At 43.5% G+C, this 27,708-nt stretch overlaps 1 protein-coding gene across 1 annotated transcript in view; it reads left to right on the forward strand.

Moving 5' to 3' along the window:
• The first annotated feature begins 204 nt into the window (after positions 1-204).
• Positions 205-27,708, forward strand: part of LOC121166321 (heparanase-like) — a 31,990-nt gene continuing 4,486 nt past the window's right edge. The window contains exons 1-11 of the mRNA XM_040995466.1: positions 205-392; positions 8,869-9,014; positions 11,199-11,324; positions 17,684-17,857; positions 18,878-19,046; positions 19,366-19,413; positions 20,005-20,098; positions 21,228-21,334; positions 22,312-22,426; positions 24,265-24,383; positions 25,460-25,606. Of these exons, the coding sequence (XP_040851400.1) occupies positions 205-392; positions 8,869-9,014; positions 11,199-11,324; positions 17,684-17,857; positions 18,878-19,046; positions 19,366-19,413; positions 20,005-20,098; positions 21,228-21,334; positions 22,312-22,426; positions 24,265-24,383; positions 25,460-25,606 (1,433 nt within the window). The remainder of the gene's footprint in view (positions 393-8,868; positions 9,015-11,198; positions 11,325-17,683; positions 17,858-18,877; positions 19,047-19,365; positions 19,414-20,004; positions 20,099-21,227; positions 21,335-22,311; positions 22,427-24,264; positions 24,384-25,459; positions 25,607-27,708) is intronic.

Below are 27,708 nucleotides of genomic sequence, written 5' to 3' on the forward strand. Positions count from 1 at the left end.
TGGGAGCGAGCGGCGGAGGCGGGGCGCGGAGCAAAGCGCGGAGAGTGGGAGGGTTGCGGGCCGGGCTGGGAGGACCCGGGAGGAGGCGGGCGCCAGGGCGGGACGGGCGGGACGGGAGAGCCGGGAGCTGCCGCCCGGCGCGAGGAAGTGCGCCGCACTGCTCCGGATCCAGCCCGGACTCGGCGGCCACCAGGTGAGCCCAAGATGCTCCTGCCGCTGCCGCCTCTGCTGCTGCTGCTCTTGGGGCCGCTGTGTCTGCTCTCGCAGGCGGAGGACACCGTGGAGCTGGTCTTCTCCACCGAGCGCCCGCAGCACCGAGTGAGTCCCGCATTCCTGTCCTTCACCATCGACGCCAACCTGGCCACCGAGCCGCGGTTCCTCACCTTCCTCGGGTAAGCGCCAGCTTTAGCGACCCGTCTCCACCCCGGTCCTCCACGCCCACTCGCCACTCACTTTCTTGTGTTTTGGGCTCTGAAGTAACTTTATTCTCGCTCTCCCTTGCTGTTTCGCTCTCGCTTTCTTTTCAACTCCCCGCCACCCCCTCACTCCAGCCGGACCTGAAACGGCCTTTTCTGTACTCAGTAAGTGTGAGCCGAGCACCCACAAAACACAAAGCATAAACGGAAATTTGGGGGAGGGGGGACAAAACCGTTGCTCTACCCCAGTTTCTGCAAGAATTTGTGCAAGTATAACCGAGGTCTGTGAGTACTTGGTGTGCAGTCTAGGACAATTAAGACAGTGGATCCGGTTACAACCTTGTAGTTACCAGGAACAGTTTAAACAACCAGCAACCAAGTAGAGAAAAAAAAAAAATATATATATATATATATTCATTAAACCAAGGAGACCCAGGAGGTGTTGGCAGTGACTTGCAGAGCCCTAATAAAGAGCTGTTTCCCTAAAATGAGCACACAGGATGCCCCCTTGACTTACTGCCTGCACGGGTTTTCTCCTTGGAGTTTTTGCAGCTTCATGGCACCTGATCCGTGCCATCTCAGGATGGGGACCTGCAGGGACAGTCTGAGGCTACTTATTGAAGCCACAAGGAACCTCCAGATGTGGTCCCATCGCAACTTGCCTTTTGGCTGCCACCGTCCAAGCCACAATGCTGCCCCTCAGAGTGCCTGCTCTCAGCTGCCTTTGCGAAGAGGCTGGCCATCCCATCACCTTGTCTTGATTCCCAGCTCTGCAATGCTGTGATTTGGTCTTGGTGTTCACTGTTCCTACAATGAGTCCTTGGCTGTCCCTAACCATCTGGGGAATGAAATTTTGAAAACTTGCCTCTGGATCAGCAGAGGTTATGACTGCTTGAGATGCCTGTCTGTCATGGCCAGAGTGCCTGGGTTCCTTAGGATTTTCCTTCTGAGTCCAGCTTCCTGCGAATGCACACCCTGGAGGGCAACAGGTGATGGCACAAGTACTTGAGTCTTTGATGCCCGCAGGGGGGAGATCCTGGACTATTATGGGTTCCTGATTTCTGCCTGGCTCAGCTTCAGCTGTTGCAAACATTTGGTGGAGGGAACCAGTAGATGGTAGCTTTCTATCTTTCTGCCATTCAAATAGAAATAAATTATTTAAAAAGTAGATGATTCAACATGAGAAACATCAGCAGAGTAAGCCTTCTCACCTCAATAACGAAATAAAACCCACCACTTGGGATTACAAGTGAGGATTTGATGAGATGTTAAGTACTCAAACAGTGTGGGAAATAATTAATAATTTCTAAGAAATGATATTTGCTCCTCATTCACTCATTGCCTGGGTACATTCCCTTTGATCACAATCTGTCTTATGATTTCCCTTGTGGTCCTCACTGGTCGGAAGAAGAGCTCCTGCTTCTTGTCTATATCCTTGGGACTAAAGCTGATACTGGCTGCAGATGTTTGTGGGATGGGAAGAACACGCAGCAGAATGCTGAACCTCAGGGTTCTGAGGATGAGGACCCCAGGTTTATCTTGGGGTGGTGGCAGATGAGATGGGGAAGATGAGGTGTGAGGTACTAAAATATGAAGACCCACATCCTCTTTTTCTTTCTTATTTTTTTAGATTTATATATTTTCATTGCCAAGTCAGATATACAGAGAGGAGAGACAGAGGAAGATCTTCCATCCAATGATTCACTCCCCAAGTGACCACAATGGCTGGTGTTGCGCCAATCCGAAGCCAGGAGCTCTTCTGGGTCTCCCATGCAGGTACAGGGTCCCAGGACTTTGGGCCATCCTGGACTGCTTTCCCAGGCCACAGGCTGAATGGGAAATGGAGCTGCTGGGATAAGAACCGGCGCCCATATGGGATCCTGGGGAGGACTTCAGCCGCTAGGCCACCACACCGGGCCCCATATATCCTCTTTTTCTGCTGCAGCTAGCTGAGGCCCCTTATCTCCTCCAGGGAAGGACAGGTGGGGTGGGAGAGAGATTACTCCTGGGAAAAACTGGTCCAAAATGGAAAACCTACAATAGGACCTTTGGGGTCTAGGCCTGGGCACTGCAGTCAGGCTCAGCCCGATTATCTAGCACAGCCGTCCATCCCTGTATGTAAAACGTCTGCTCTGTATTCTAGTGAAGGTGCTAATTTGACCCCTTCTTCGGCACATTTTTAAAATTTCCATAGCAAGAATGCTGTCCCCCGCCTTTTGGAGGATCATAAGAAACCAAGAGAACAGAGCATGCAATAGATACAACTGCTTTCTGGGGGGTTTGTTCACAAAGCCCCCTTTGCTCCTGTCCACCCGAGCTTCTGCCTAGGGCTGCCTTCCTGTGGTTTTGGCTATACTTCCTTGTACTCTGTCCCTCAGAAGCAGCATGCCACCCCCATCCTCCGCTGCAACCTAGAAGAGTCCAGAGCCCATCCATATCTCCCCAGATTCTAACTCGGGTTCTGAGGATGAGCATCTCATCTAAGCAGCACATGGGTGCCCACCAGGGTGGGGTGGGGGGAGAGGACCACATCTCCCAAAATGACACTAACCATAAGGTGTCCCCAGCAGAGGTGAGTGCGATGGGCAGTGCTGTTTCATTGCAGTCCCTCACAAGTGCAGCTGCGTGGAACAAGGATGGCCAGAGCTGCACAGGTGCCAGCTGAAGGCCTCTGGAAGGCTAGACTGCAGCAGCTCGCTGGCTCTTGTCATCTCCCAGACCCTGTTCTAATTACCTTCCAAGCATTCACTCACTTAGTCCTTGCTACAATGCTATGGGATTGAGGACTATTGGCATTTCTAGTTCAGAAATGGAAACACTGAGGTTTGGGGAGGTTAAATAAATGGGCCACAGGGAGCCACAAAGCACATGGAGAAGCAGTTTGAAAGTGGACTCAGACTACTGATACAAGGGAGGAAGGAAACAGGAGGATTTGGTAGACAAAGAAGCAGTGACATGAGAGGAGGTGAATCAGGGTAAGACAATTCAGAGGAAGACTAAGCAAATTTGATCGGACAGCATGGTTCTGGCTGCCTGCAGGGGCAATTTTTTTTTTCCCCTCGCATTGGCAACCCTAGAACATAAAGTGCACACAGCTTACATGCCAATGTTAGAACAACATGGAAGTGGGAAAGAGAGCTTTACAGTGTGTCTGTCCTCTTCCCAGGGGTAATTAACCAACAAGTCCATCCCAATACTTCCTCTTTCTGCAGAACACACAAGAGATGCTGGCACAGGTCAGTACCATCCGATGCAAATAGCATGCAAGGCATACAGACAATTATTTTTGAGAGGCAAAGTGAGCTAGAAAAATGGAGCTCTCGTCCACTGATTTCACTCCTCAGATGCCCACATGACCAGGACCAAAGCTGAAGCTGAGTACTCAGTCTGAATCTCTCATGTAGGTGTCAGGGACCCAGTTGCTTCAGCCATCACCACTGCCTCCCAGGCTCTGCATTAGCAGGAAGCAGGAGTCAGGAGCCTGAACTGGGCATCAAACCTGGGTACTCTGCTGCAGGCATCCTAGCCAGCTGCCTAATTGCAAGGCTAAAATTATTTGGCTTTAATTTAATATTTTTCTAGTAGCCATATTTAAAATGGAACAAAAGATGGTTGAAATTAGTTGTAATAATTTTATCTAGCTAAGTTCATATGACATGTGGCCGATATAAAAATATGGGTGCATATTTTGCTCTAACCAAGTGTGTGAAATCTGGTGTGGACTCCGTATTTTTCTAGAACCAAGTGTGTGAAATCTGGCAGCCCTCAGTTTGGACTAAGCACCCTTCCAAGCCAGCCACAGGACCCTAGCTACCATATGATACAGTGTTACTGTGTGTTTCAGTTTACACATAGCTCATTCACACAGGTCTACTTAGGAAACCCTGACCCCTTCAAAGCAAAAACAGTACTGAGTAGCCACATCAGCCATAAGGCTAAGCTAGCTGGGTTTGGTTTTTCCAGGAATTGGCTCATTGTTCTTCAACAAACATCATCCATCTCTGTTGGCCATTCGACAGACTCCCGCATCTTCATTAACAGAGCTGGTTTTCCTATTTCAAGGAGCATTTCCTAATGTTAAATGCAGGTGTTAATTAACTGCTGTTGGAAAGCCACACGGACCACCAGGTGTTTGTTGCTGATAGAATTCCCTGTGATCAAAGTCAAGGCTTCAAGAAAAGTGACCCACTCATTTGCATTCCAAGCTGCTATGATCCAATGCCTCTGTTTACATGGGCCAATTACTTTACCTCCTTGTTGTCAGATTCTGTATGAGTAAACTCAGTAAAAGAAAGACACTCACAGCTTTGGGTTATTTTGAGACTAAGGGGAAGGATCTTCACAGCCTAAATAAAAATGCTCACTGTGGTCTTTGTGATGACAGTCCTGACTTGCACTGTGAGGCTGTCCAGTTCCACACCTGGCTTGCACTCCTGCCATGGTGTTTCACTCTCTTCCTCCCTCTTCTCCCTCTTGACTGGAGACCAGCGCTGAACCCACAGCTTCTTGTGCTCCTCCAGGTCCCTCGTTGTCCTAGATGACTTCTGAGTCATCTGAACATGTTCTCTGTTGATTTCTTCACCCCACAGTTTTTCCTTATCCATCCTCAGTTGTCATGGATCCAGTCTGTACCACCTTTTGGAAATGTCTGCATTTCTTCTCCGCTCTATGAGTGGTGACCTAATGCTGGTACCTGGGAAACAGACACTGTGGGGAGATTTATACCATGGCCATTGGCAAACACTAAAAACAGCATCGTTTAGCAAAGAGCAGGTGTGTCGGCACAAAGGCTGCCTGAGTCTATTTTAACCAGCAGTGTCATGGCCAGGACTGGGATTTGATTATTTCCATCACTTGTAACCTTTCGATGCCTGAAATTTAAATTTAAACCTCCCATTCATGGACCACTATTCCTTTCCCTCTCTGCTCTTTATCTCCAGAGCTAGTTTGCTGCCACTCCTCTCTATTCTCCCATCTCATTGGGGCTTTTTGATTTCTCACAAGAATCCTTTTAATAATATCCTCAAGCCCCCTCACCACTTTTCTTCTGGCTAAAACCCCAAACACAGCTTAGTTCATCAATATATTCCCTCTTTGGAGTCTACAGGAGTTCAACCCTCAAATCTGGAAATGGAAAAAAATACTTAAGTATGAGTTTTAATGCATATTAATAAGCTACTTCTGCTTTTGCATCAGAGATAAAGAAATTAGCTTTGCACAAAAGGTAAAATAAAGACACGTGCAGGTCTCTTTTGTTTTCAGCTAAGAAAACAGAATAACTGCAACTGCTTTTGTGCATTCTTTTGTTCTTTCCAGTGGTGGATTCCCCGCTCTGCCCCGCCCCCCCCCCCCACTCTTTGCTGCTATGATCAAAATACTATACCTTTGATCAGTTTTGTTTTATGGCCTGTTTTGCAGCTGTATTAAAGCTGGTTTTGTCTGAGAGCATCAATACTGTGTTCTCAAAACATAACAAAACAAAATGTTCCATTGCAAAGATATTGCTTATACCAAAAGTTTCAAATACAGCATTCTCCTTAAGGGACAGCAGTCATGGCACTGACTTAATTTGGTTTTGAAAATGCTGTTTGGCCTGCACTTGTCCTTTTTATCATGTTGCCTCCCTTGTTCTATCTCTTAAGAAATATTCAGTAAGGGCCAGCTATGTGTCCTGGTTTCCTGGGGGAGACACTGATAAACCAGACAGATAAATCAGGCTGCCTGATATCAGGCTCTGGGGCTGGGGCAGTCAGGAAATCAAGGAAACATGAGAGGAAGTTAATGCTAAAGAGTGGCAAGTGCTATGAAGGAAACAACATCTTGACAATATGCTGGAGAGTGACCCAACGTGGCCTGTCCATAACCCTGGGGACCAGGCCCTGGTGCTCCAACATCTGACCCAGGTCCTGTTTTCTTTTCAAGATGTGTATGTTTATTTATTTATTTATTTTACTTGAGAAACAGACAAGTGCGCACACACACACATGCACATCTCCTTTCTGCTACTATGACCACACCTCCCCCTGCCCACTCCAGGTACCTACAACAGCAAGGGGTAAGCCAGACCCAAGCTGGGAGCCAGGAACTGTGTCTCCTATAGGGATGACTCAGCTACCTGAGCCATTACGTGTGGGTTCTCATCATGTGCATTAGCAGGAAGCTGGAATTAGAAGTACTATAGGATGTGACATGGGTGTCCCACGTAGCACTCTAATAGCATGCCACGTGCTGACCAACCCCGTCCCCCACTTGGGTCATCTTAGGGTTAGTAGTCTTTTCCAAGAACGTTTTCTTCCTCCACTTCCCAAAGAATGCCAGCTTCTCTTGTACTAGTAATTGCTTACAAATCCAGCTTCATCGTTTATCACTAAAACCAATCCAAAAGGCAAGAGCCAGAATCACTGCTGCTGGCTGTAAGCCATGGAACCAGGTCAGTGGGGAGAGACTCTTCCCTGAAGAACTGCCTTGGACCGGTTGTAGGGCTGTGGGTCAAGGTTACCAGCCTGGCCTTTATCCTGAGGACCTTAATGTGCATATCCCCTGCCAAAACAGCTCCCTGAGTTTCACATTCACATGGCCAATTGAGCTCAAGCAGAGACGAGTTAGGGCATTTGAACTGGCATTTCAAATTCTACAGCACTGAGTCTCCTCCCTTCTCTCCGATCTATCACTTGTTGCTCATCTTGGTGAAAGATGTTACCATCTTCCTAGGGGCTTTCCAGGAGAAATTCTTTCCTCAGCATCCAAGTGAGTCCCAAATCCATTTCTCGCTCTTAATTTGTCTTAAGGGGTAGCCTTTTAGCACAGGAGCTAAAATGCCACTTGGGATGTCTGAACCCTATATCTGAGTGCCTGGTTTGAATCCTAACCTCTGTGATTCTGATCCACTTTCTTGCTGATGTATGCCCTGGGAGGCAGTGGTGATGGCTCAAGTACGTGGGTCCCTGCAACCCAGATGGAAGACCCATGTGGAGTTCTAGACTCCTGATTTTGGCCTGGCCTAGCCTGGTATACTATAATTTGAGGAGTGAAGAAGTAGATGGTAGATCTCTCTCCTTTCTGTCTCTCTCTCTCTGCTTTCAAATAAAATGAAAATAAAAGTTTTTAAAAATTTGTCATGAATTTATCTGTCTCTACTCCCATTGTCATCTCACCTCCATCCATTACTTTCTGTCCACACGAACATGACCACAGTCTTTTTCCTGCTATTTGGTTACTGATAATGCAGCTTGAGCTGGCTTCCTGAAAGGAAAGTCCAGTGAAGTCACGCCTGGTGCTGAAATCATCTGTGGCTCTCCATGGAGAGGTTCCTCAGGCATCATGACTTGCAGGCAGCCTGACTGATGGCCCATTGGCTTCTCCACTGTGTTCTCTCCCAGCTTCTCTACACCCTTATCACCAGGAACCTGCTGTGGCCATCAGCTCTGCAAGGTCTTATGCTGTCTTCCACATCTGGTCTTTATCAAAGCTTTCCATGTTACCTGGGATACTTTCTTCAGCCCCACCCCACTCTTTCTAACAGGTGAACTGAATTCCTTTTGCTGTCTAACAGTGAAATCATCTCCCCGGGAAAACCCTTCTGACCACTCCTACCCCCACTCCAAAGGCGAAGGAGACCCTTGCATGTTTCAGAACTATTTGGCTCCATCTTTTCATCTCACCCACCCCGCACCAAGCCCTCACAGCCCCTCAGCTTTGGACCATCCCCATCACTTGGGGCAAGTTGTTTACACATGAGACAGTCATCTTCCTGTGGGTTTCCACTCCTTCTGCCCATCATAAAGGGTTTTGAAAAAAAATTGGATGTATTGATTATTGCCATACTTGTGAAGTTAAACCAAAAGCCCTGGTTAGAATGGGACCTTCAGGTTGCCTGCAGGTGCCTAGAAGGACAACTCAACTAGAAAGATTCAAATGGAGGGGACTCCCCTTTTATAGTGGGGTGACGTCTCCCTCCGAGACCTGCACAGTTAGAAGTTAAGAAATAGGCTCACTGGGGCTGGTGCAGTGACATTGCACACTAATCTTCCACCTGTCATGCTGGCATCCCATTTCGGTACCAGTTCTCTCTCAGTTGCTGCACTTCCAAGCTCAGCTGCTACACTTGTAGCTCTCTGCTGATGGTATGGGAAAGTAGTGGAGAATGACTCAAGTCCTTGGTCCCCTGCATCCTTGTGGGATACTGTGAAGAAGCTCTGGACTCCTGGCTCCTAGATTCAGTTCAGATCAGCTCAGCTCTGGCTGTGGTGGCTATTTGGGGAGCAGACCAATGGATGGAATACTTCATTCTCTCTGTCTCTACTTTGTTTTCTGTAAAATCTGCCTTTATTTAGAAGAAGAAGAAGAAGAAATAGGGGATTACCAAGAGAGAAGGAGGTAAAAAAATGAAAAAATGATTGACTGAATGGTCTTGGAAAAAATAATAATCATTTCTCATGTACTTTCCTTACAGTTCTCCAAAGCTACGTACCCTGGCCAGAGGCCTGTCTCCTGCATATCTGAGGTTTGGTGGTACCAAGACAGACTTTCTCATTTTTGATCCCCACAAGGAACCAACCTTTGAGGAGAGAAGATACTGGCAATCTCAAGTCAACCAGGGTAAAACTTCTTCTAGATGAACAGTAGATGTACATGAACTTGAGTTGGTCATGAGAATACTTAGAGAAAAGTGTCATTGCTCACGTCTGAAAGTGAGTAAAAGGTGAAGCTGTGTATGCACCTAAACAGGTGGAAGCAGTAGGCAGATTTCTTCCTCATGCAAGTCTCATGAGCATGAAACTTCTCATGTTTGATGTGCCTTGCATAGCTGAGAGCCAGTTATGTTGGCAACAGAGCAGCAGCTGCTGCAGGTGAAGAACAGGGCTGCTGGGAGGGAGCCTGTGGGTAGCGATGTCTCCCACCAACAGTGTGTTTCTAGCTAAGGATGTGGCCAGAACCTGAAGTGTTTTCAAGATGGAATAGAATCTGGGTGAGAATTACAACAAGGGCATAAGGAGATGTATTCTGAAGAATGGATCATAAGATGCAGTGTCCTGGGCAATTGGTCTCAGGTTTTACTAAATATCTGTAATCACTTGCAGTGAGTTTGAACATTGTGATTTCCGGGATCTCAGCTGAGATGCTCATTTCAGCAGGTGATTCTGATATGGAACGTTGGTGATTCTGACCCTGCAGAAAGCTGCCCTAGGGGAGGCATGAGGATTTTTCTTGTGTTTGTGCTATCAGGCATCAAACAGGAGTCAAATCATTATCTTAATAATGACTAAAACTAATGTATGTCCCATTGAATTCTATAAACACATATATAAGCAAATAATGGCAAATTATTTCATACGCTACATCTTTTCCTCTAGAAAGTCTTTAGAATGGTTCATCGGTTACTGGCAAAATTTGACAGTATGTAGTAATTACAGAAAATAGAAGAAGGGGGTGGCAGGCAAGAAGGTTCTATTTAAGTCATAAACTGGAAGAGTTAGTGCTTGAACTTGCCCTTTTCTCCCTGGTTGCATGTATTTGAAAGGTTTCTGTCCTTTGCTCATCAGTTTTCTTTATCTTATAGGATGGGGTGGAGGTTAATGGGATTATCTAAGTTCCTCTGGAACATCCCTTTGTAAGTAAAGAGATGGATGGGGCACCAAGGCCTGTAAGTCATAATGTGTGGCCTCCCAGAAAGGAAGTTGGTGGCTGGTCAGTCAGCTGTGGCAGCCAGTGCCAGGGGACCTGCTGTCAAGTGATAAAGCAAGCCAGGCAGCCTGACAGGATGGGGGTGGAAGTTCCCAAGGGTGCACATCCTGACACCAGAAGATTCTACACCACCACATGGAAAGTGACAGAAGTCAACACTCCCTCTCTCTCCTTTATTATGATGAGAGGAGCTGACCCCACAACAGACAGAGCCCACGCTGAACAACTTTCTTTGTATAGGAAGGTGACTTCTTTATGAACATTCTCAGATTATCTCCTGCTTCTGGGGAGCCTTCACGTATGCCACGTATGTCCCATGTATACCCGCTGTTTCTCTGGATGCCTGTGTTTGTGGTGGTTGGCTGGACTGCCAGTTTGATTCGTGCAAGGGAATATATGAGAGTACTTCCAAGAGTTTGTGGAAAAAATGGAATTTGAAAGTTACGTTTAGGGCCTGGCATGATAGTGTAGTGGTTAAAGTCCTCACCTTGCACGCACTGGGATCCCATATGGGCACCAGTTCTAATCCTGGCGGCCCCGGTTCCCATGCAGCTCCCTGCTTGTGGCCTGGGAAAGCAGTTGAGGATGGCCCAAACCGTTGGGACCCTGTATTCACATGGGAGACTCGGAAGAGCTCCCGGCTCCTGGCTTTGGATTGGCTCAGCTCCAGCCATTGCGGCCACTTGGGGAGTGAATCATCGGATGGAAGATCTTCCTCTCTGTTTCTCTTGCTCTGTATATCCACCTTTCCAATAAAAATAAATAAATCTTTTTTTTTCAAGTTACATTTGTTTGGATGCAAAAATACTCTTAAATCTGAGCATGGGCTTTTAATAATGCATATTTCCCATCAACATTTTGAAGATCTTTCCTATGCATGGATTTCTAAACTTTTGGGGAGACAAAAATCAAATGATTTTTCTCAATACTGTTTTCCTTGGATTTTAAAAAATACCCTCATATATTTCTCTGATCTCATGTGTAAAAACCAGAAACTTCTCCCACCTTGCCATGTCAACAACTAACTAGATATGTGTATAGGATGTTAACCTTCTTCCTGTGAATACAAATTCTCTAAGTTACCTCTTCTACTTGCAGATGTTTGCCAGTTTGGACCCATCCCTTCTGATGTGGAGGAGAGATTACAGTTTGAATGGCCCTCCCAGGAGCAACTGCTGCTTACAGAACAGTATCAGAAGAAGTTCAAGAACATCACCTATTCAAGTAAGGAGCGAAAGGCACCATGTAGGTGTCCCAGCCCCAAACGTATGTAGATAGGTTGAACCTGGGCTTGACTATAGTAAGTATTATTAGCAGTTACTTGAAGTTCTGCACTACTCAAATACTATTAAGAAATCTCAGGAAATCTCAACCTCAAAACTTCTTTTCTTTCTGCCTGACTTTGTCTACAGAGCAAAGGGACAAAAATTAACCATTCATGAACTAGTAATGACTTTCATCACTTGGTGAGAACTAGGGATCAAGAAAGATGTATGATTGTCATGTAAAGATATAGACCCACAAAGGCTCAAAAATCTAAAACTCCAGCATGTAACCTGAGGATGGTGTGGTTTATGTCTTTAGGCAGAGGGACCTTGGGATTTCCCAGACAGTCCTGGCCGCCAAACAACTTTGCCTTTCTTCTGTGGCTAACGCATGACCGGCTCAACTAGCCAGCTTATTTCCACTCATTGAAGTGGCTTTCAGTCTTAGCAATATGTGATGACTTTGTCCTACAGAACTTTATAACAAATGAAACAACCAACCCTATTTAACTATGATAAATATTTTTAACTATGATATGCATTTAACTATGATATACATTTAAGTATGACATGCTGTCATCTCTTGACTTTAGGAAAGTAAGTCATCTTAAAGTTAACTTTATGTGAGTTAACATTTTTCTAAAGTACAATATTTAAAATAAATGAGTTATGTTTGTAAAAGCTTATTGCATACGACCTGGATTCCAGTGTATCAGACAGCTTTATAAATGTATATGGATGTGTATATAGGTATATGTGCATATATGTATAATTAAGGTATAGAAAAGCATGATACAAGAGAAGTCAGAAAATAGGTCACATGCTAATAGCTAATGCAGCCCTCTGAACTGCTTGGACACTTTAGTCAGCATGGTTTACTGTTGGCCTGGGCACAGCCATCTCAGATCCCTTCAAAGGGATGACAGAAGTGCAAGAGACCCACAGCAGTCAGGTCTCATCTGTAAGAAGACATGAGGATACACACTTGCTAGGAGAAGACTGCCACGGAACTAGGCAGTCACTGGTGTCCCTTTGGTTTTGGTCACATTCAACTCCCTAGCAGTTTATCTTCAGCTTCTGAAAACAGCTGGCTATCTCCCATGTTCTTTCTGCTACCGAGACAGTACATTTTTAACATTTCTTCCTGCTTTTGGGACTTGGACCTTCACATAGCAGGGAACCTTCATACATACTGGGTTGTTATAACTCCAGTCAGCCCACTAGCAATGGTTAACTATGTAAGAACCACTAAAAAAAACGTTAACCTGTATGTGCAAACATTTGGCTTCTGGTCTGAAACTGTCCATTTAAACCTGCATGTCATGGAAACGTAGAACTCTCTGGATGAATCACAGCACTCACTGTAATGACAAATGTCACAGAAGCTGAGAGGCATTCCCACGTGTAATTCTCAATCTGTGGCTGAGTTTGGTCATGTCTGACCATGACCGTGGTCATGACTTGGGGGCACCTTACCAATGAAGAGATAGAAAAAGCTTGTGATGACCGGGGTGTGTCACTGGCCCAGTTAGTGGCCTGAACCCTTAAAGTAGGTGTCTTAAAACAGACAGGTAAGTTTGCTAAGGCAAGCCCCCTTGGGTGATGTGTTCCACTGAAGTAGAACACAGCAAAAACATTTGTTGCCAGAATATAGATTCACACTGTCAACCTGTTTGGGCAGGAGAAGGAAGCAGTGCCACGGATGTGACTCTGGGTATAACTACAGAAAGGATAACTCCCTTATTAAATTGATCATGCTGATTCAGCTACTTCTCTGCTCTCCTTCCATCTGCCCTGCACTCATGCTGGAAGCTGAACACCGTTTTAAATTTACCTGGTGGACTGCAAGCCACTGTTCTTTAATATGTCCCTTTTTAACGCGTTGTCTAGATGATCTTCCTCCAGAGGGCTTTCTAGTCTTATAGTCAGAATTCAAAGTTTGGAGAGTTATTAGCAGTGGAATATTGGTTGTGACTTTTATTTTTTTCCTATTTGAGAGAAGAAGTAGGTGACATGATTTTTCTGAGGCAGAGAGACAGAAATAGACCAAACTTGGGGGTTGGGGAGAACTCATCACTGTTATGAGCAAGGCTGGGCTGGGGCTGGAGCAACACAGTAGGAAATCTAGGTCCGGTGCGTGGATGGAAGGGACTCAGTTGAGCCATCATCTGCTGCTTCTCAGTGACTCCACTGGCAGGAAGCGGGAGTTGGAAGAGCCAGGAATCAGATTCAGGTGTTCTGATGCAGGACACAGGTGTTGTAATGGCCGGCCTAAATGCCCGCCCCTTTTCTTGTGTTGTGGAGAGTGGATTTGGTCTTAGGAACATGCAAAATTTATTCCAGGTGTTACTGTTTATGATGTTATAGGGAGTGTGTAATAGAATTTAAAGCTACCTAAACTTCAGGCACATTTTGGGGAATGAAGAAATGCAGGCAAAGTAAATACAAGTTGGATACTCTAAAATGCAAACATTTTAGGCTTTTGGAAAATGTTGCAATCTTTCCTTGCCCACACTGAGCAATCACAGTGCTGTGGGCAAGGGATCTTCAAAGAGTCTGTGGGAAATGGGTTATGAAAAAATAGGTTTCAAAATGTTTAGGCACCCTAGCAGACTTATCTTTAAATTCCATCTTCCCACAAGATTTTTGAATTAATAGCTTACAGTTGTTTTACAGATGTGTGATTCCAATCTTGGTTGTATAGGGTAGACACATGATGGTGCATGTTCCAGGACTATAGACCACGGCAGAGGGCCCTGTGGGTGAAGCCATTACTCCTTGTCACATTGGAGTTTCTAAGTGGGGAGATTGGGACTAAAGCCCAGGTCTTAGGATTCCAGTTTACCCAATGTCTTGACCCCTGAACTTAAGATGTGCCCATTGGATAGGTCTGGGGTGACAGCCTGGTACTTGGCAGGCTAGTAGGCCAGCAGGTTGCACAGGGCAGCAATGCTCATGGTGGTCATCTTGTGCCTGGGGCACAGCAGGTTACGCAGCATGCCCAGGCACCCAGGTCCCACAGCAACTCCTGGTCCCACCTGCTGCACGCAGACAGGAGGCTCTGGAGCATGCTGCAGGCATTGCTCACGATGGTCAGACTGCATGAGAACAGGTGCTGCAGCAGTGTCCACAGGCTATTGTGGTCCCAGAGCACCAGTCTGTGGGTGACACGGTGGTTGCCCCTGCCTTGCTCTGCCCCTCCAGGAAATAGGGCAGCGAGGTCAGCCAGTTCCTAGTGATACTACCCATGGAAAGGCTTTCAATTAAAAATCAGGCAAGTTTGCTTGCAAGTCAGCTCCCTGCTAATGTGTCTGGAAGGGCTTCAGTGAAGGCTCAAGTGCCTGGACCCCACCACCCACTTGGGAAATCTTCAAGTAATTCCTGGCTCCTGGCTTTGGCCTGGCCCAGCCTGAGCTTTTGTGCCATTTGGGGAGTGACCCAGCAAATGGAAGATTCTCACTCCCCGCCTCCTCTCTCTCTCTCTCTCTCTCTCTCTCTCTCTGTAAATAAATAAGTTTACCCAGGGATATGGATCAAAGGTGGAGCAGCTGAGACATGAACTGGCGTCCATTTCAGATGCTGACATTCCTGGTGACAGCTTTAACTTCTACATCACATCTCCTGCCACTACAACCCACAAACTTATATTTTAAAACAATAGAAATCAGGAGATGGTGTTGTGGCACAGTGGGTTAGGCTGCCAGCTGAGGTACCTACAAAGTATAACAGATACCTGGGAAATCAGCAAAACATGGCCCAAATGCTGGGGCCCCTCAACCCACACGGGAAACATGAATTGAATTCTGAGTTCCTGGCTGCTGCTGCTGCTGCTGCTGCTGCTTCTCCTCCTCCTCCTCCTCCTCTTGCTTTCATTCCCTTTCAAATAAATAAAAATTTTAGAAGTCATACAAAGATCTGCTCCATGGTTATTACTTAAAAAAAAACACAAAGATTTATTCTACTATTTGAAAGGCATATTTACAGAGAGAGAGGGGTAAGAGAGAAAGAAGGAGAAAAAGATCTTATATCTGCTGTTTCACTGCCCAAATGACCTATTAGCCAGAACTGGGCCAGGCTGAAGCCAGGAGCCAGAATTATCCGAGTCTCCCACTTGGGTGCAGCAGCCCAGGCTTTTGTGCCTTTTCCATTGCTTTTCTAGGTGCTTTAGCAGGCAGTTAGATCAGAAGTGGAGCAGCCAGCCCATGAATGGGTATGCCGGCATGGCAAGCAGCAGCTTTACCTGTTATGCCATGGTTCCAACCCCAATAATTACTTTAAAGACAATTCTTAAAAATTGTATTGTTGCCAGCCTCAAAACGTGATTGTAGACCAGTGATGTTCAGAAAAGCAGAGCACACAAGTTGCTGTGGTCTTATGGCACCTTAGTGTCTAAGTAACTATTTCACAGCGTACCTAGGCCAAAAGAAATACTTAGGAGTTTTGACTATTAAGTTATTCTAGGTCTTAACAGTTCAGTAATAGTAATAGTTCTCATCATGCCCCCATAGATATTGTGTGCCTCCCTTGAAAACAAAAGATTCCACACTACTTCCATGTGCCTGGTTAGATTTTAATTTCAAATACACAATAATATTTTATGGTGTTAAGTGTTTCTTAACTGTTACATAGAACATACTTAACTAAATTAAAAATTACTCATTTACCCAAAGCTCGATTGAACTAAGTGTCTTATATTTTTGTTGGCATAGTCTGACAAATGTACTGGTGAATTTGCTATGGCTCTCTCCAGTGTGCCTTGGCACATAGTTTGGGAAACTGTAGCACCTGTAGTGCTGGTCAATTTCCTTTCCTTCTTTCTTCTCTTTCTCTTTCTCTCTTCCTTCCTTCCTTCCTTCCTTCCTTTTTCCTTATTTCTTTCCTTTCTTTTTCTCTTTCTCTCTTTCTAATAACAAAGTGAATGTTCAGTCTAGGGGAGCAAATGATAATCAAAATACAATACAGAGAGTTATAATTAGAATATGCTTGAAATGTAACGGGGAAACAAATAAGAATTCTTGAATGACATTTGAGGTCTAGACAGTCCTCAGTGTATTGTTTCCTATTGATGCTCTAACAGGCCAATTTTTAAATATAAAGTCTTCTTCACTTTAAGCACATATGCCATATGTAGGAATTTTTCTTTTTTTTTTTTTTTTTTTTTTTTTTTTTTTAAATTCTAGTTTTGACATTCAGTAACTCTGTGGCATTTAGCATCTTTGTTGCTGACTCTTCAACTTTAAAGATTTATTTTTATTATTTTTTCATTGGAAAGGCGGATATACAGAGAGGAGAGACAGAGAGGAAGATCTTCCGTCCGATGATTCACTCCCCAAGTGAGCGCAACGGGCCGATACTATGCCGATCCGAAGCCAGGAGCCTCTTCCGGGTCTCCCACACGGGTGCAGGTTCCCAAAGCGTTGGGCCGTCCTCGACTGCTTTCCCAGGCCACAGGCAGGGAGCTGGAAGGGAAGCGGGGCTGCCGGGATTAGAACCGGCGCCCATATGGGATCCCGGGCGTGCAAGGCGAGGACCTTTAACCACTTGCGCCACCGCGCCGGGCCCCATATGTAGGAATTTTTCAAAAAATTGTTTCAAATGTAGGAGCAACTGCATGGCTTAGCAGTTGAAGCATCCAATTCCACACTCAAGTGCCTGAATTCAGTACCCAGCTCTGACTACTGATTCCAGTTAACCGGTAACGTAGACCCTTGGAGACATCAGTGGTGGCTGACATAATGGGATTCATGCGACCCACATAAGACACATGTCATGTTCCTGGCTCCTGGTTTCTGTCCCCAGTACAGTCCTAGCCACTATAGGTATAGAGGGGGAATCAGTACACAGGTGCTCTCCTGTCTCACAAATAAAAAAAATTATATTACACAAACACACCCATAAATCTTAATTATTTTAGATGTAATTAAAATTACTAAAAAATATTTTGTAACTGAGTTCGTGAGTCATAATATTTTGACAATGGAGGGTGGGGTTTGTGCTGACTCATAGCTGCCTGGCTTTGCATGCTGGCCACTGAGCCACAAACTGTGGTTTCCCCAACTCACCCAAGTCACTTGAACAAAACCTGGGTGCTGGGTTAGAGTTTCTGGTGCCTTCCATACACATCTCACAGTCAAAGCAGACTCATCAAACTGATTTTTTTTCCCCCAAATTGCCAACCTAATTCTCTTGTTAAGCTTATTTATAATCATTTCATGGGGCTGGGATTCCTTTGATGCAGCCACCAAAACAGTGGTTCGCTATGAAGGTTCGCTGGAGGCTGTGTTCCTTAACCATTAAATTGCAATGCTTGCCCTGCAGAGAGCTCGGTGGATATGCTGTACGATTTTGCAAATTGCTCCGGACTCAATTTGATTTTTGGTCTGAATGCCTTACTAAGGACAGCAGATTTGCAGTGGAACAGCTCGAATGCTCAGCTGCTCTTGGACTACTGTTCCTCCAAGAGTTACAACATTTCTTGGGAACTAGGCAATGGTAAGCACTCCTGGAACATTTCATTTGTAAAGACATTCCCCATTGGCATTGTTGGTTTCTTGTTTGTTTCTATTTGTGGTGTTCCTTTTATTATCAGTAGTATAGCCAGAAGTAGTATAGCCTGGGCATATTCTTACAAGTGCCACTTTTTGGAACTTGATAGAGCAAAAAACTCCTGTCTATATTCCAGAGTTTACTGCTTATCTCACTTGATGTGACATTTGAGGTGAGGGCAGCTAGTGCAGCTAGCAGCCTTCCTAACTCCCAGGATCCCTAGATCCTTCATGCTTAACAAACTGTGCTGGGCCCAACTGTGTGGAGGCCATTTGCTTTATTCTTCCCTTCCTGTCTGTGTTTCTGAACCTGCCCATCTCAACTATCACGACATTGTTCAAGTTGTCTAGCATTCCACCCAAGTCAAGCTGCTCTTTGGCTTTTTTGAACTCCTTGTAAGAACCTTATAACTAAAATGGTAATGTTCAGGCTGGCCTCATTTGTTCACAGAATATTTAGACTGACTTTCCATGTATCAGCTAGGGAAACTGGGTATAGAATGGAAAATGAGGTTTGGTAATATGATCAGCACATACTGATAGACGAAGCACTGTTCTGAGCACTAAATGTCTTCCTCAATTTTTTAAGAGTGAAGTACTAAATACTGGATACAGATGCTTTTTACTTATGTCTTGGTTTAGCTTCAAACCATTATGCTTTAATTTAAAATTAATACCCTGATTTAATTAATACCCTGAAAACAATCCAAGATTTCATGGGAATATATATTCTATAAACACTATGTATGGATTTCAAAATTTTTGCACTAAAATAAACTCATCTTTTAATCACATTTTCCACAAAGTTTGTGGAATACTCTCATATAATTAACATTTCTCCACAATATCCTCTTTATATTTGACTTTGAAGTCTAAGCTTTTGTAATCTGGAAGATGTTTTGTTGTGTTTGCTTTTAAGTAAAATATCTCCAGGTAAGTAACTCATTTGAGAATGGCTGTCTTTCAGAACCTAATAGTTTCCGGAAGAAGGCTGGTATTTTCATTGATGGATTGCAGTTGGGAAAAGACTTTATAGAACTACATAAACTTCTCGGGAAGTCCACTTTCAAAAATGCGAAGCTCTATGGTCCCGATGTGGGTCAGCCCCGAGGAAAGACGGTGAACATGCTGAGCAGGTGAGAACTCGGGGATACAGAGCCGCTTTGCTTCAAAATGAATGTTCTCTCAGGGCAAATCCTCAGTAGTCCCTACGCCATTAAACAGTTTACTGTCTGACTACGTGGGTCACTGAAAGAACATATATTGACTCAGAAGGCTAAGGATTCTGGGACAAACAACACCTAGCCTACCGTTTACTGTGAGAATTGGGATGTTTAGGTTCCTCTGATTCTAACTAGGTAACCTGTCGTTTCTAGGGAATGAAACTTTTATGCATATATTGTCTGCTGTTTTGCATATGATGAGTGAATGATAATAATAGGATTTTTGTTCTAGTTTCCTAAAGGTTGGTGGAGCAGTGATTGATTCAGTTACATGGCATCAGTAAGTATGTATCCTATTCTTTATACAAGGAAAGTAACACTGCTTTTATTTATTACCTAAGTTATCAAAACTTTGATTTCCAAATTTTTTGTTAGGTAAGAAAGAGTGTCTTAAATGGCACTATATTATTATTCTTTTAAAAATAACACATTATGTAATATTATAAGAATATATATTCTTTTTTAACATCAAAAATTCTAAATTATTTTAGATGATGTGCTAATTTCTATAAAATTAAGTTGCCCATTAACCCATGGAACAGGAAAAATAGCTGAAATGAATTGCTTGTCAAGGAACAGGTAACCCACCAATACACGTACTTGAGTCCATGTCATCTCCAGACTGGGTCATTGTTTTCTAGTTATTTGGATGGAGTGGACTCTTCCACTTTTTCCCCTTCCCTCTTAGTCTCTCCTTAGTAGAACTTCTACCTTTTAAGTTGTTTATTATTATTATTGTTGTTGTTGTTACTATTATTATTATTATTACATGGGGATGGGAGGGATTGGAAGAACAAGGCCAGGAATTAATCAAAAGCAAAGAATTAAGTTGGGCTCTCCCCTGCAAAAAAAACTTTTTTTAATAATTTAGCTACTATGTGAATGGACGAATTGCTACGAAAGAAGATTTCTTGAACCCTGATGTGTTGGACACCTTTATTTCCTCTGTGCAGAAAGTACTCCAGGTAATGAATGGTGTTTGTATTTTTATTATAATACCAGCATCCTTACTTTATATGCTAGCTACTTCTAAATTCCTTAGGTATACAGATATCATGTTTCCCAATTTCAGAGAACAAGCACCATGTTCTACTTGGTGGCCCCCTGGCATGGGGTCTTACCCATGTGTGTTGATTAAAAATTGAACAGTAACTGTAATAGAGACTATAATATCAGATGTGAAGATATAATGCAGTATGCATGCATCTCTTTTTCCAAATCAAAGATGAACTCCCAATAAAACTGTTAAATATATCTTGATAATAGGATGCTGAACTCTCTGCCATTATCCATGCCTACAATGTCAGCATACACTTAAATAGCAGCATGATGGACTTTTGACTGTTTATGAAGGACTGTACTATTGTAATAATATAGGGGAAATCAGTGTGGAGGAAAGAGGATTTGGGGAGAGAGGAATGGAAATCCCAGAACCTATGGAATTGTATCACAAAATAATAAAATAAAATAAGTATAATATTGTTTAATAACAACAAGACACAGTTTTTTTAAAAAGAAATTGAAGATACTTCCAATATCCTTTCTTGAAAGATTATTATTTATATTTATTGGAAAGGCAGATTTACAGAGAGAAGGAGAAATAGAGAGAAAGATACTCCATCTGCTGGTTCATTCCCCAAATAGCCATGATCACCAGAGCTGAGCCAATCTGAAGCCAGGAGCCAGGAGCTTCACCCAGGTCTCCCATGCAAGTGCAGAGTTCCAAGTCTTTGGGCCATCCTCTACTCCTTCAGCAGACCACAAGCAAGGAGCTGGATGGATAGTGGAGCAACTGGGACATGAACCAGCACCCATATGTAACCCCAACGCTTGAAGGTGGAGAATTAACCAGTTGAGCCATTGTGCCAGGTCCCCTCCAATATACTTTTAGTACAGCTAACTACTGGAGACTTTGAAAAATGGCTCTATTTATATTCCTTCCACATCCCAGTTGTCCCATAAAAGAAAATGGCCCAAGACACAGATGGCTGCAATGTGTTCTGGAACTCTGTGGTAGCGATGGGTGTGGGGATGCATGGTCATCTGCAATACCTCAGTTTGCAATCACCATGAAAACTTTGCTGTGTTGCACAGGTGGTGGAGGAGACCAGACCCGGCAAGAATATCTGGTTGGGAGAAACCAGCTCTGCCTACGGGGGTGGAGCGCCCTTGTTGTCCAACACCTTTGCAGCTGGCTTTATGTGAGTGACACTGTGCTAAGCACGGGAACCAGACAGCAGTGGGATCCCCCAGAGCAGACTACTGATGGCATGTGCCCCTCAGCCCCGGAAGTCAGATGGGGCTAGAAAGTGTTGAAAGCTATATGGCATCTTCTACAGGTGTCCCACATGAGCCATTGTAAGAATGTACTGTTTGAGGGACTCCAATCCTCAATGATGGCTGATGTCTGTGCTAACATGCCCTTTCCCCAAAAAAGAAGATAGCTAGTGCTTTTTGGTTTAGTTTTCAGGGTTTGTTTTCCATTCTCGCAAGGCTTAGAGTGCATGGCAGGAGGTCACAGTATAAGGACTATCGGTGAATCAAAAGATTTACCTCCGGATGATGAAAAGATTGATTCACCTGTGTTCAAAGCACATACTTGATGACTTAGGTTCAGTAACTGTTAGGACTCTGAATCTATAGTTCTACATCGTCACATGGAAAATTTGATTCTCCTTCCTCTCCTATCCTTGCACTTACAAACTTCAACTAAAGCACAAACCCTGTATGGTGCTGGGAGCAGGAGGAACAGAATGGAAGGGTGATGTTTGCTTTGCCATTAACAGTTATGGATGCATGGTAGTGTCAGTCTGGAAGGAGGTGGTTAGTAGGTTAGGTGTGGTTATGCTTATTTCACAATGGTAATGATTGCAACTTTCCCCAGCCCTTACCCAGCATTCCAGAGTGAGGAATGTCTGTCCTTGGAGAAGGTGTCTTACCCTCAAGGAACTCCTCTGGGGGATCAGCAGTGTCCTAGACTTTGTTGTCAGGTTGCAAATGGGGAGGACTTAAAGACAAGGATTCTGTACCTGCTTGCACTCACCATGCCCTTGACTGGCTTCTCTATAATTAAGACTGATTTTCTTGCTTTCCGTTAATCCCTCTCTCAGAGATGAAAAACCCCAGGTATTGTGTGATTGGAATGGAAGGATTTTTGTCGGCTCTTGCCCTGTCGCAGGTGGCTGGATAAACTGGGTGTGTCAGCCCGCATGGGCATGGACGTGGTGATGCGGCAAGTGCTCTTTGGAGCTGGAAACTACCACCTGGTGGACAGGAACTTTGAACCTCTGCCCGTGAGTGGCTGTTTATTTCCTCTTTCCGTGATGAACTTCAGGGGTGGGGGTGGGGGAGTGGCTGGTGTTAGTCCCCTGGGATAGTCCACTCAGTGAGGAGCCACTATGCCAGGGGACAAGTTGGAAAAAATCCTGGAAATGATCTCTTCCAACATTGTTGTGCCTCAAGAGAAGCAATTAAGAGGAGTTAGAAATATCATTTTAAATGTGGGCCATTTAGGGTCTGGTGTGCATTCATTTTTTTTTTTTTTTTAGGAAAAGGATGATTTGAAATGTTATGATTCATTCATTAAGATAATAAACTTGGTTTAACGGATGTTTTGCAAAATAAATCAGATTGTGGGGCTTCAAAACTTTGTGCATGAAATCATCATTAGTGCAACTCAGTCAGGCGGTATTGTGCACTGATCTGTTTTAAGATAATTGATTACTTTGCTAATAATCTTCAAGATATTTATGAATAATGTCTCACTTTCACTCTACTGCCAACTGCATTTGGTGCTAAATCAGGAAATACAACCTTTGTATCAAAAAATCTGTCGGAAAGATATATTCGTATACAAATTGGGATAATATAGATGTAGCTGGAAGAAGAAGGATCTTGGTTATTATTTTATAAAATTGCATTTAAGAATAATTCATAGGAGAATTGTTTGAAACATAATATTGACTCAGTGTTTTGCATCTTCTTTATTGTCTAAAACATTGTTAAGTGTCTGTTTATTCAAATCAGAACCCAGACAATGCACATACATCCCATCTGGTTGATGTGTTTGTTCAATTTTAAATTGCCCTCCTTCTGCTTATGTCCCTTGCAACTTATTAATTTAGGAAAGTAATTTCTTCTTTAGTGTTTCCAATATCGTTACATTTGCTAAATGTATTCTTGTGCAATTACTTGGCGTGGCCTTCTCTCCCTCTGTTTCCTATAAACTGAAGGTTATACTTAGAAGCTTGAACATCAAGGTTTTTGTTTCATTTTTACAAGAGTTCTTCCTAGGCAATGCCAGCTGGCATCAGGAAGCACATGTCTGGTGGTCTCTCCTTCTGACATCACTTTGTTACAGAGGCTGGAGGGAAATTATCCTCTAGATAGAAGTTTTATTTCAAAAATTGGTCTTTGTGAGTACATGTGTTTTAAGGTTCCACTCTAAGCTTAGTTTTAATTCTTGAATGAAAGTCAACTAAGAATATTTAAATTCCCTGAGCAATGAGTTTCATTTTGTAAAGATTTATTTATTTTTATTAGAAAGTCAGATTTACAGAGAGGAGAGACAGAGAGAAAGATCTTCCATCTGCTGATTCACTCTCCAAGAGGTTGCAATGGCTGGAACTGAGCCAATCTAAAACCAGGAGCCAGGAGCCTCTTCTGGGTCTCCCACATAGGTGCAGACTTTTAAGGCTTTAGCCAACCTCAATTGCTTTCCCAGGCCACAGGCAGGGAGCTGGAAGGCAAGTGGAGCAGCCATGAAATGAACTGGCACCATATAAGATTCCAATGCATGCGAGAAGAGGATTTTAGTCATTAGGCTACTGCACCAGACCCCGAATTACATTCTGCTCATGGCAATGGTTCTCTGAATTACAAAAACATGGCTTCCAGTGATAAAAGCAACAAGCACCAATTGCCTTCAGATCCTTGGTAGTTACATGTACCAAAAGCTAAATTAATTAGATTATAATTTAAAAAGTGAATCCTATTTAGATACCCGTCCATACGTTACCAGTCACATTCATTGTAGCAAAACTATTGGCTCACCACTGGTCTTTTTAAATAAGCTAAGATCCAAAGATAAATTTTAAATAAAGGTAAATTTTTGTCCCTCTCTTTTGACCAGGATTACTGGCTTTCTCTTCTGTATAAGAAGCTGGTGGGCTCCACTGTGTTCACAGCACGTGTGAAAGGGCCAGACAGAAGCAAGCTTCGAGTTTACCTTCACTGCACAAATGTCAAGCAGTAAGTAGGCGACATAACCTTCCAGGTCAAACAATCTTAAGTGAGACAGCTGCAGCTTCGTACTGGAGCACTGTGCCGCTCAATGCTGTGCGTCCAATGTGTGTCATGGTTCTTTCTGTTTCCTTTTTAAAAAAATTATTAGTGATATGGTGCCAGACTTTAATACTTCTTTTTTTGCTTAAATATAGGTATTTGTAGTCCAAAAGGATAAGAATAGTACAAATAAAAAGGTAGCTATTTAAATATAAATAATTAATTCATTAAACTGGGAATGAATATAAAGACTCTAAAGTAATTTGAATTACTGATTAACTCTGAGTATATGGGTACTTCCAAAAGTTCATGGAAAGTATCTTTTTTAAAATTTCATTTTCTATGAACTTGTCGTCTGCCTTTGTGCCTTACACATTTAACAAAGAGAAAAAGGAGCAGGGAAGAACAATAACAATCTCATTTTCCAAAGCTGCAGCGTTTGAGTTGAGAGGTCATGGAGACTTCTGCAGCTCCTTCCTCTGACTGTCCATAGGGAAAAATATTCCTAAATCCCAGAGATGTGCTCGTCTTCTGTTAGAATGATGCAAAATATAAATTCTAGCTTTGAAAGTCACCTGCTTTTTCTATGAGACCCCACAAGGAAGCAGAAGGAGAATGGTTTGGATGCATCTGGAAAGTGTCAGTAGATTTTACCTTTCTTGTTTGTTTCAGTCTTTTTCGTAAGTCCAGGGACTATTTACATGGTTTGCCATTTGAATTCACATGAATCCACACAAATCACGTTTCACTTATATTTGGAAATAGGGTAGAGCTGATCTGTGAGCCACTCAGCCTTGCCAAGCAGGCAACACCTCGGTCAATGGGAGTGGGAAGTGGATGATGATGATGATGATGATGATGATGATAGTAGTTAGTAGTACACTCGGGCCATGGGAGGGCTCTCATGTAAACACTGGAGGAGGATACTAACAAGGCCATTGTCTTTAGGGAGCCTCCTGGCAAGTATTGTGATGTTTGCAATACAACTCTAAATGGCCTCAATCAGACAAGGATTTTTCCTGAGTTAACCTGTTTTCTTTTAGCCCAAGGTATAAGGAGGGAGATCTGACCCTATATGCATTAAACCTCCACAACGTCACCAAGCGCTTGCAGTTACCGTCTCATTTTTTCAACAAGCAAGTGGATAAATACCTGCTAAAGCCAGCAGGCTCTGGTGGATTACTCTCCAAGTGAGTGATGCTTCTTCATTTCAGATCTTCTATTTATTATAGAGTTTTAGTAGGGAATAAAGAACAAAAATCAGTTATTTTGAGCTTTTTAAAACTTTTTAAATTATTATTATATTTTATAATACAGTTCCATAGGTCTTGGGATTTCAAGTCTCCCCCAACCCCTCACTGAGTTCTCCTATATTATTACTATAGTATAGTTTTTCATACCAAGTTTTAACAGTTATTAATGTTCAAGAAATATATGTATAAAAACATACTTAGGTATAATTGTGATTAAGGGATTTGTGTTGATGTTAGTCTTGGTATAAAATGCTCTAACATTTGAGCTGAATGTAATTCTCCTATAGCATTAAATTTTTATTAGTTAGAATAAAGGGGGAATGACTATAAATATACTCCTAGGTGGATTATTTGAGGTTGATTCAAATGTATTTTGGTTTTAAAAACAACAACTAAAGAAATATTATAAAAGTCCTCATTCAGCAGAGAGCTAAAGAGTGGCCGGGGCTTGGGGAGTGAGACAAACACTGTAAGGGTCCTGTCCAGTGTGTGTCGGAGGAAGCGCCTGATTACCATCCTCACATCGCTGGAGTATGATAAATGAAGAGTCTGCCAAATCCTCACTGTCTCCTCTTTGCAAATACTGAGCGATAATGTTCTCAGGGTCCATTAGCATGGGAATCTGAGATGACAACACAGTAAGCACATTTGCTCCACAGGCCTGGCCTCTGAGCTGTTAACACTGGGCGCCACTCCTAAACTCCCCTCTTCTCTGCTTTATTTCACTGTAACATAACCATAGGAAAAGGAAGTTTCTCAAACTTCCCAGGTACCTTGCCATACCAGCCTTTGTAGACACTGTTGCTGGGTTGTATGTTTTTAATAAACATTATGGTGTACTTCACCATTTTCCTTTTTTCCCCTTGTAAATAATGCATCTTTGGGCAACAAATACTGTTCTCTTAGCTTTTTGTTTTTTAAGATTTTGTTAATTTGCAAAGAGGAGGAAAGACAGAGACAGAGAGGAAGATCTTTCGTCCAATGGTTCACTCCTCAAGTGACCACAACGGCTGGTGCTGTGCCAATCCGAAGCCAGGAGCCAGAAGCCAGGAGCTCTTCTGGGTCTCCTATGCGGGTGCAGGATCCCAAGGCTTTGGGCTGTCCTCCACTGTCTTCCCAGGCCACAAGCAGGAAACTGGATGGGAAGTGGAGCTGCCGGGATTAGAACCAGTGCCCATATGGGATCCCAGCAAGTTCAAGGCAAGGACTTTAGCCACTAGGCCACCACGCCAGGCCTTCTCTTAGCTTCTTAACCTTGTGTTTTTTTTTTTAAGATTTATTTATTTTTATTACAAAGTCAGATATACAGAGACGAGGAGGTAGAAAGGAAGATCTTCCGTCCGATGATTCACTCCCCAAGTGAGCGCAACGGCCGGTACTGCGCCAATCCAAAGCCAGGAACCAGGAACCTCTTCTGGGTCTCCCACGTGGGTGCAGGGTCCCAAGGCTTTGGGCCATCCTCGACTGCTTTCCCAGGCCACAAGCAGGGAGCTGGATGGGAAGTGGAGCTGCCAGGATTAGAACTGGCACCCATATGGAATCCTGGCACGTTTAAGGTGAGGACTTTAGCCGCTAGGCCATGCTGCCAGGCCCCTTAACCTTTTTGAAATGAGTGATTTTTAGTATATTTGTATCTAACTGTTGATAAGGAAGCTGCTTTTCTGGCTACACAGTTGCAAGTTCCTTGACTGTAATGGTCACTTGAGTTTGCAACCACTAGGCTGGAGTAATAGAGTCTCTCATTTTCTGCAGCAAAACCTTCATATTTGAGTGGCATTTGGATGGTCTTCTCTCTAGCCTAAATATGCTTGAAGATGCCTCTTTCTGCTGTGTTTTATCTCTCATTTTATACTTCATAATTGGAATATTAATTTGATTATGGAAAAGCTTTACTCTTTTGAATTATCTTTGGTAACCACATATTGTTTATTTTCATCTCTTTAAATTTTGTGGGAAATGGGGTTGGGCATTTGGTCTAGAGTTTAGTATGCCAGTTGGAATACCCACATCACATATCAGTGTCTAGCCTCAAGTCCTGG

Source organism: Ochotona curzoniae, unplaced genomic scaffold (assembly GCF_017591425.1).
Source record: "Ochotona curzoniae isolate NIBS_2020 unplaced genomic scaffold, NIBS_Ocur_1.0 patch124, whole genome shotgun sequence".
Taxonomy (NCBI): Eukaryota; Metazoa; Chordata; class Mammalia; order Lagomorpha; family Ochotonidae; genus Ochotona; species Ochotona curzoniae.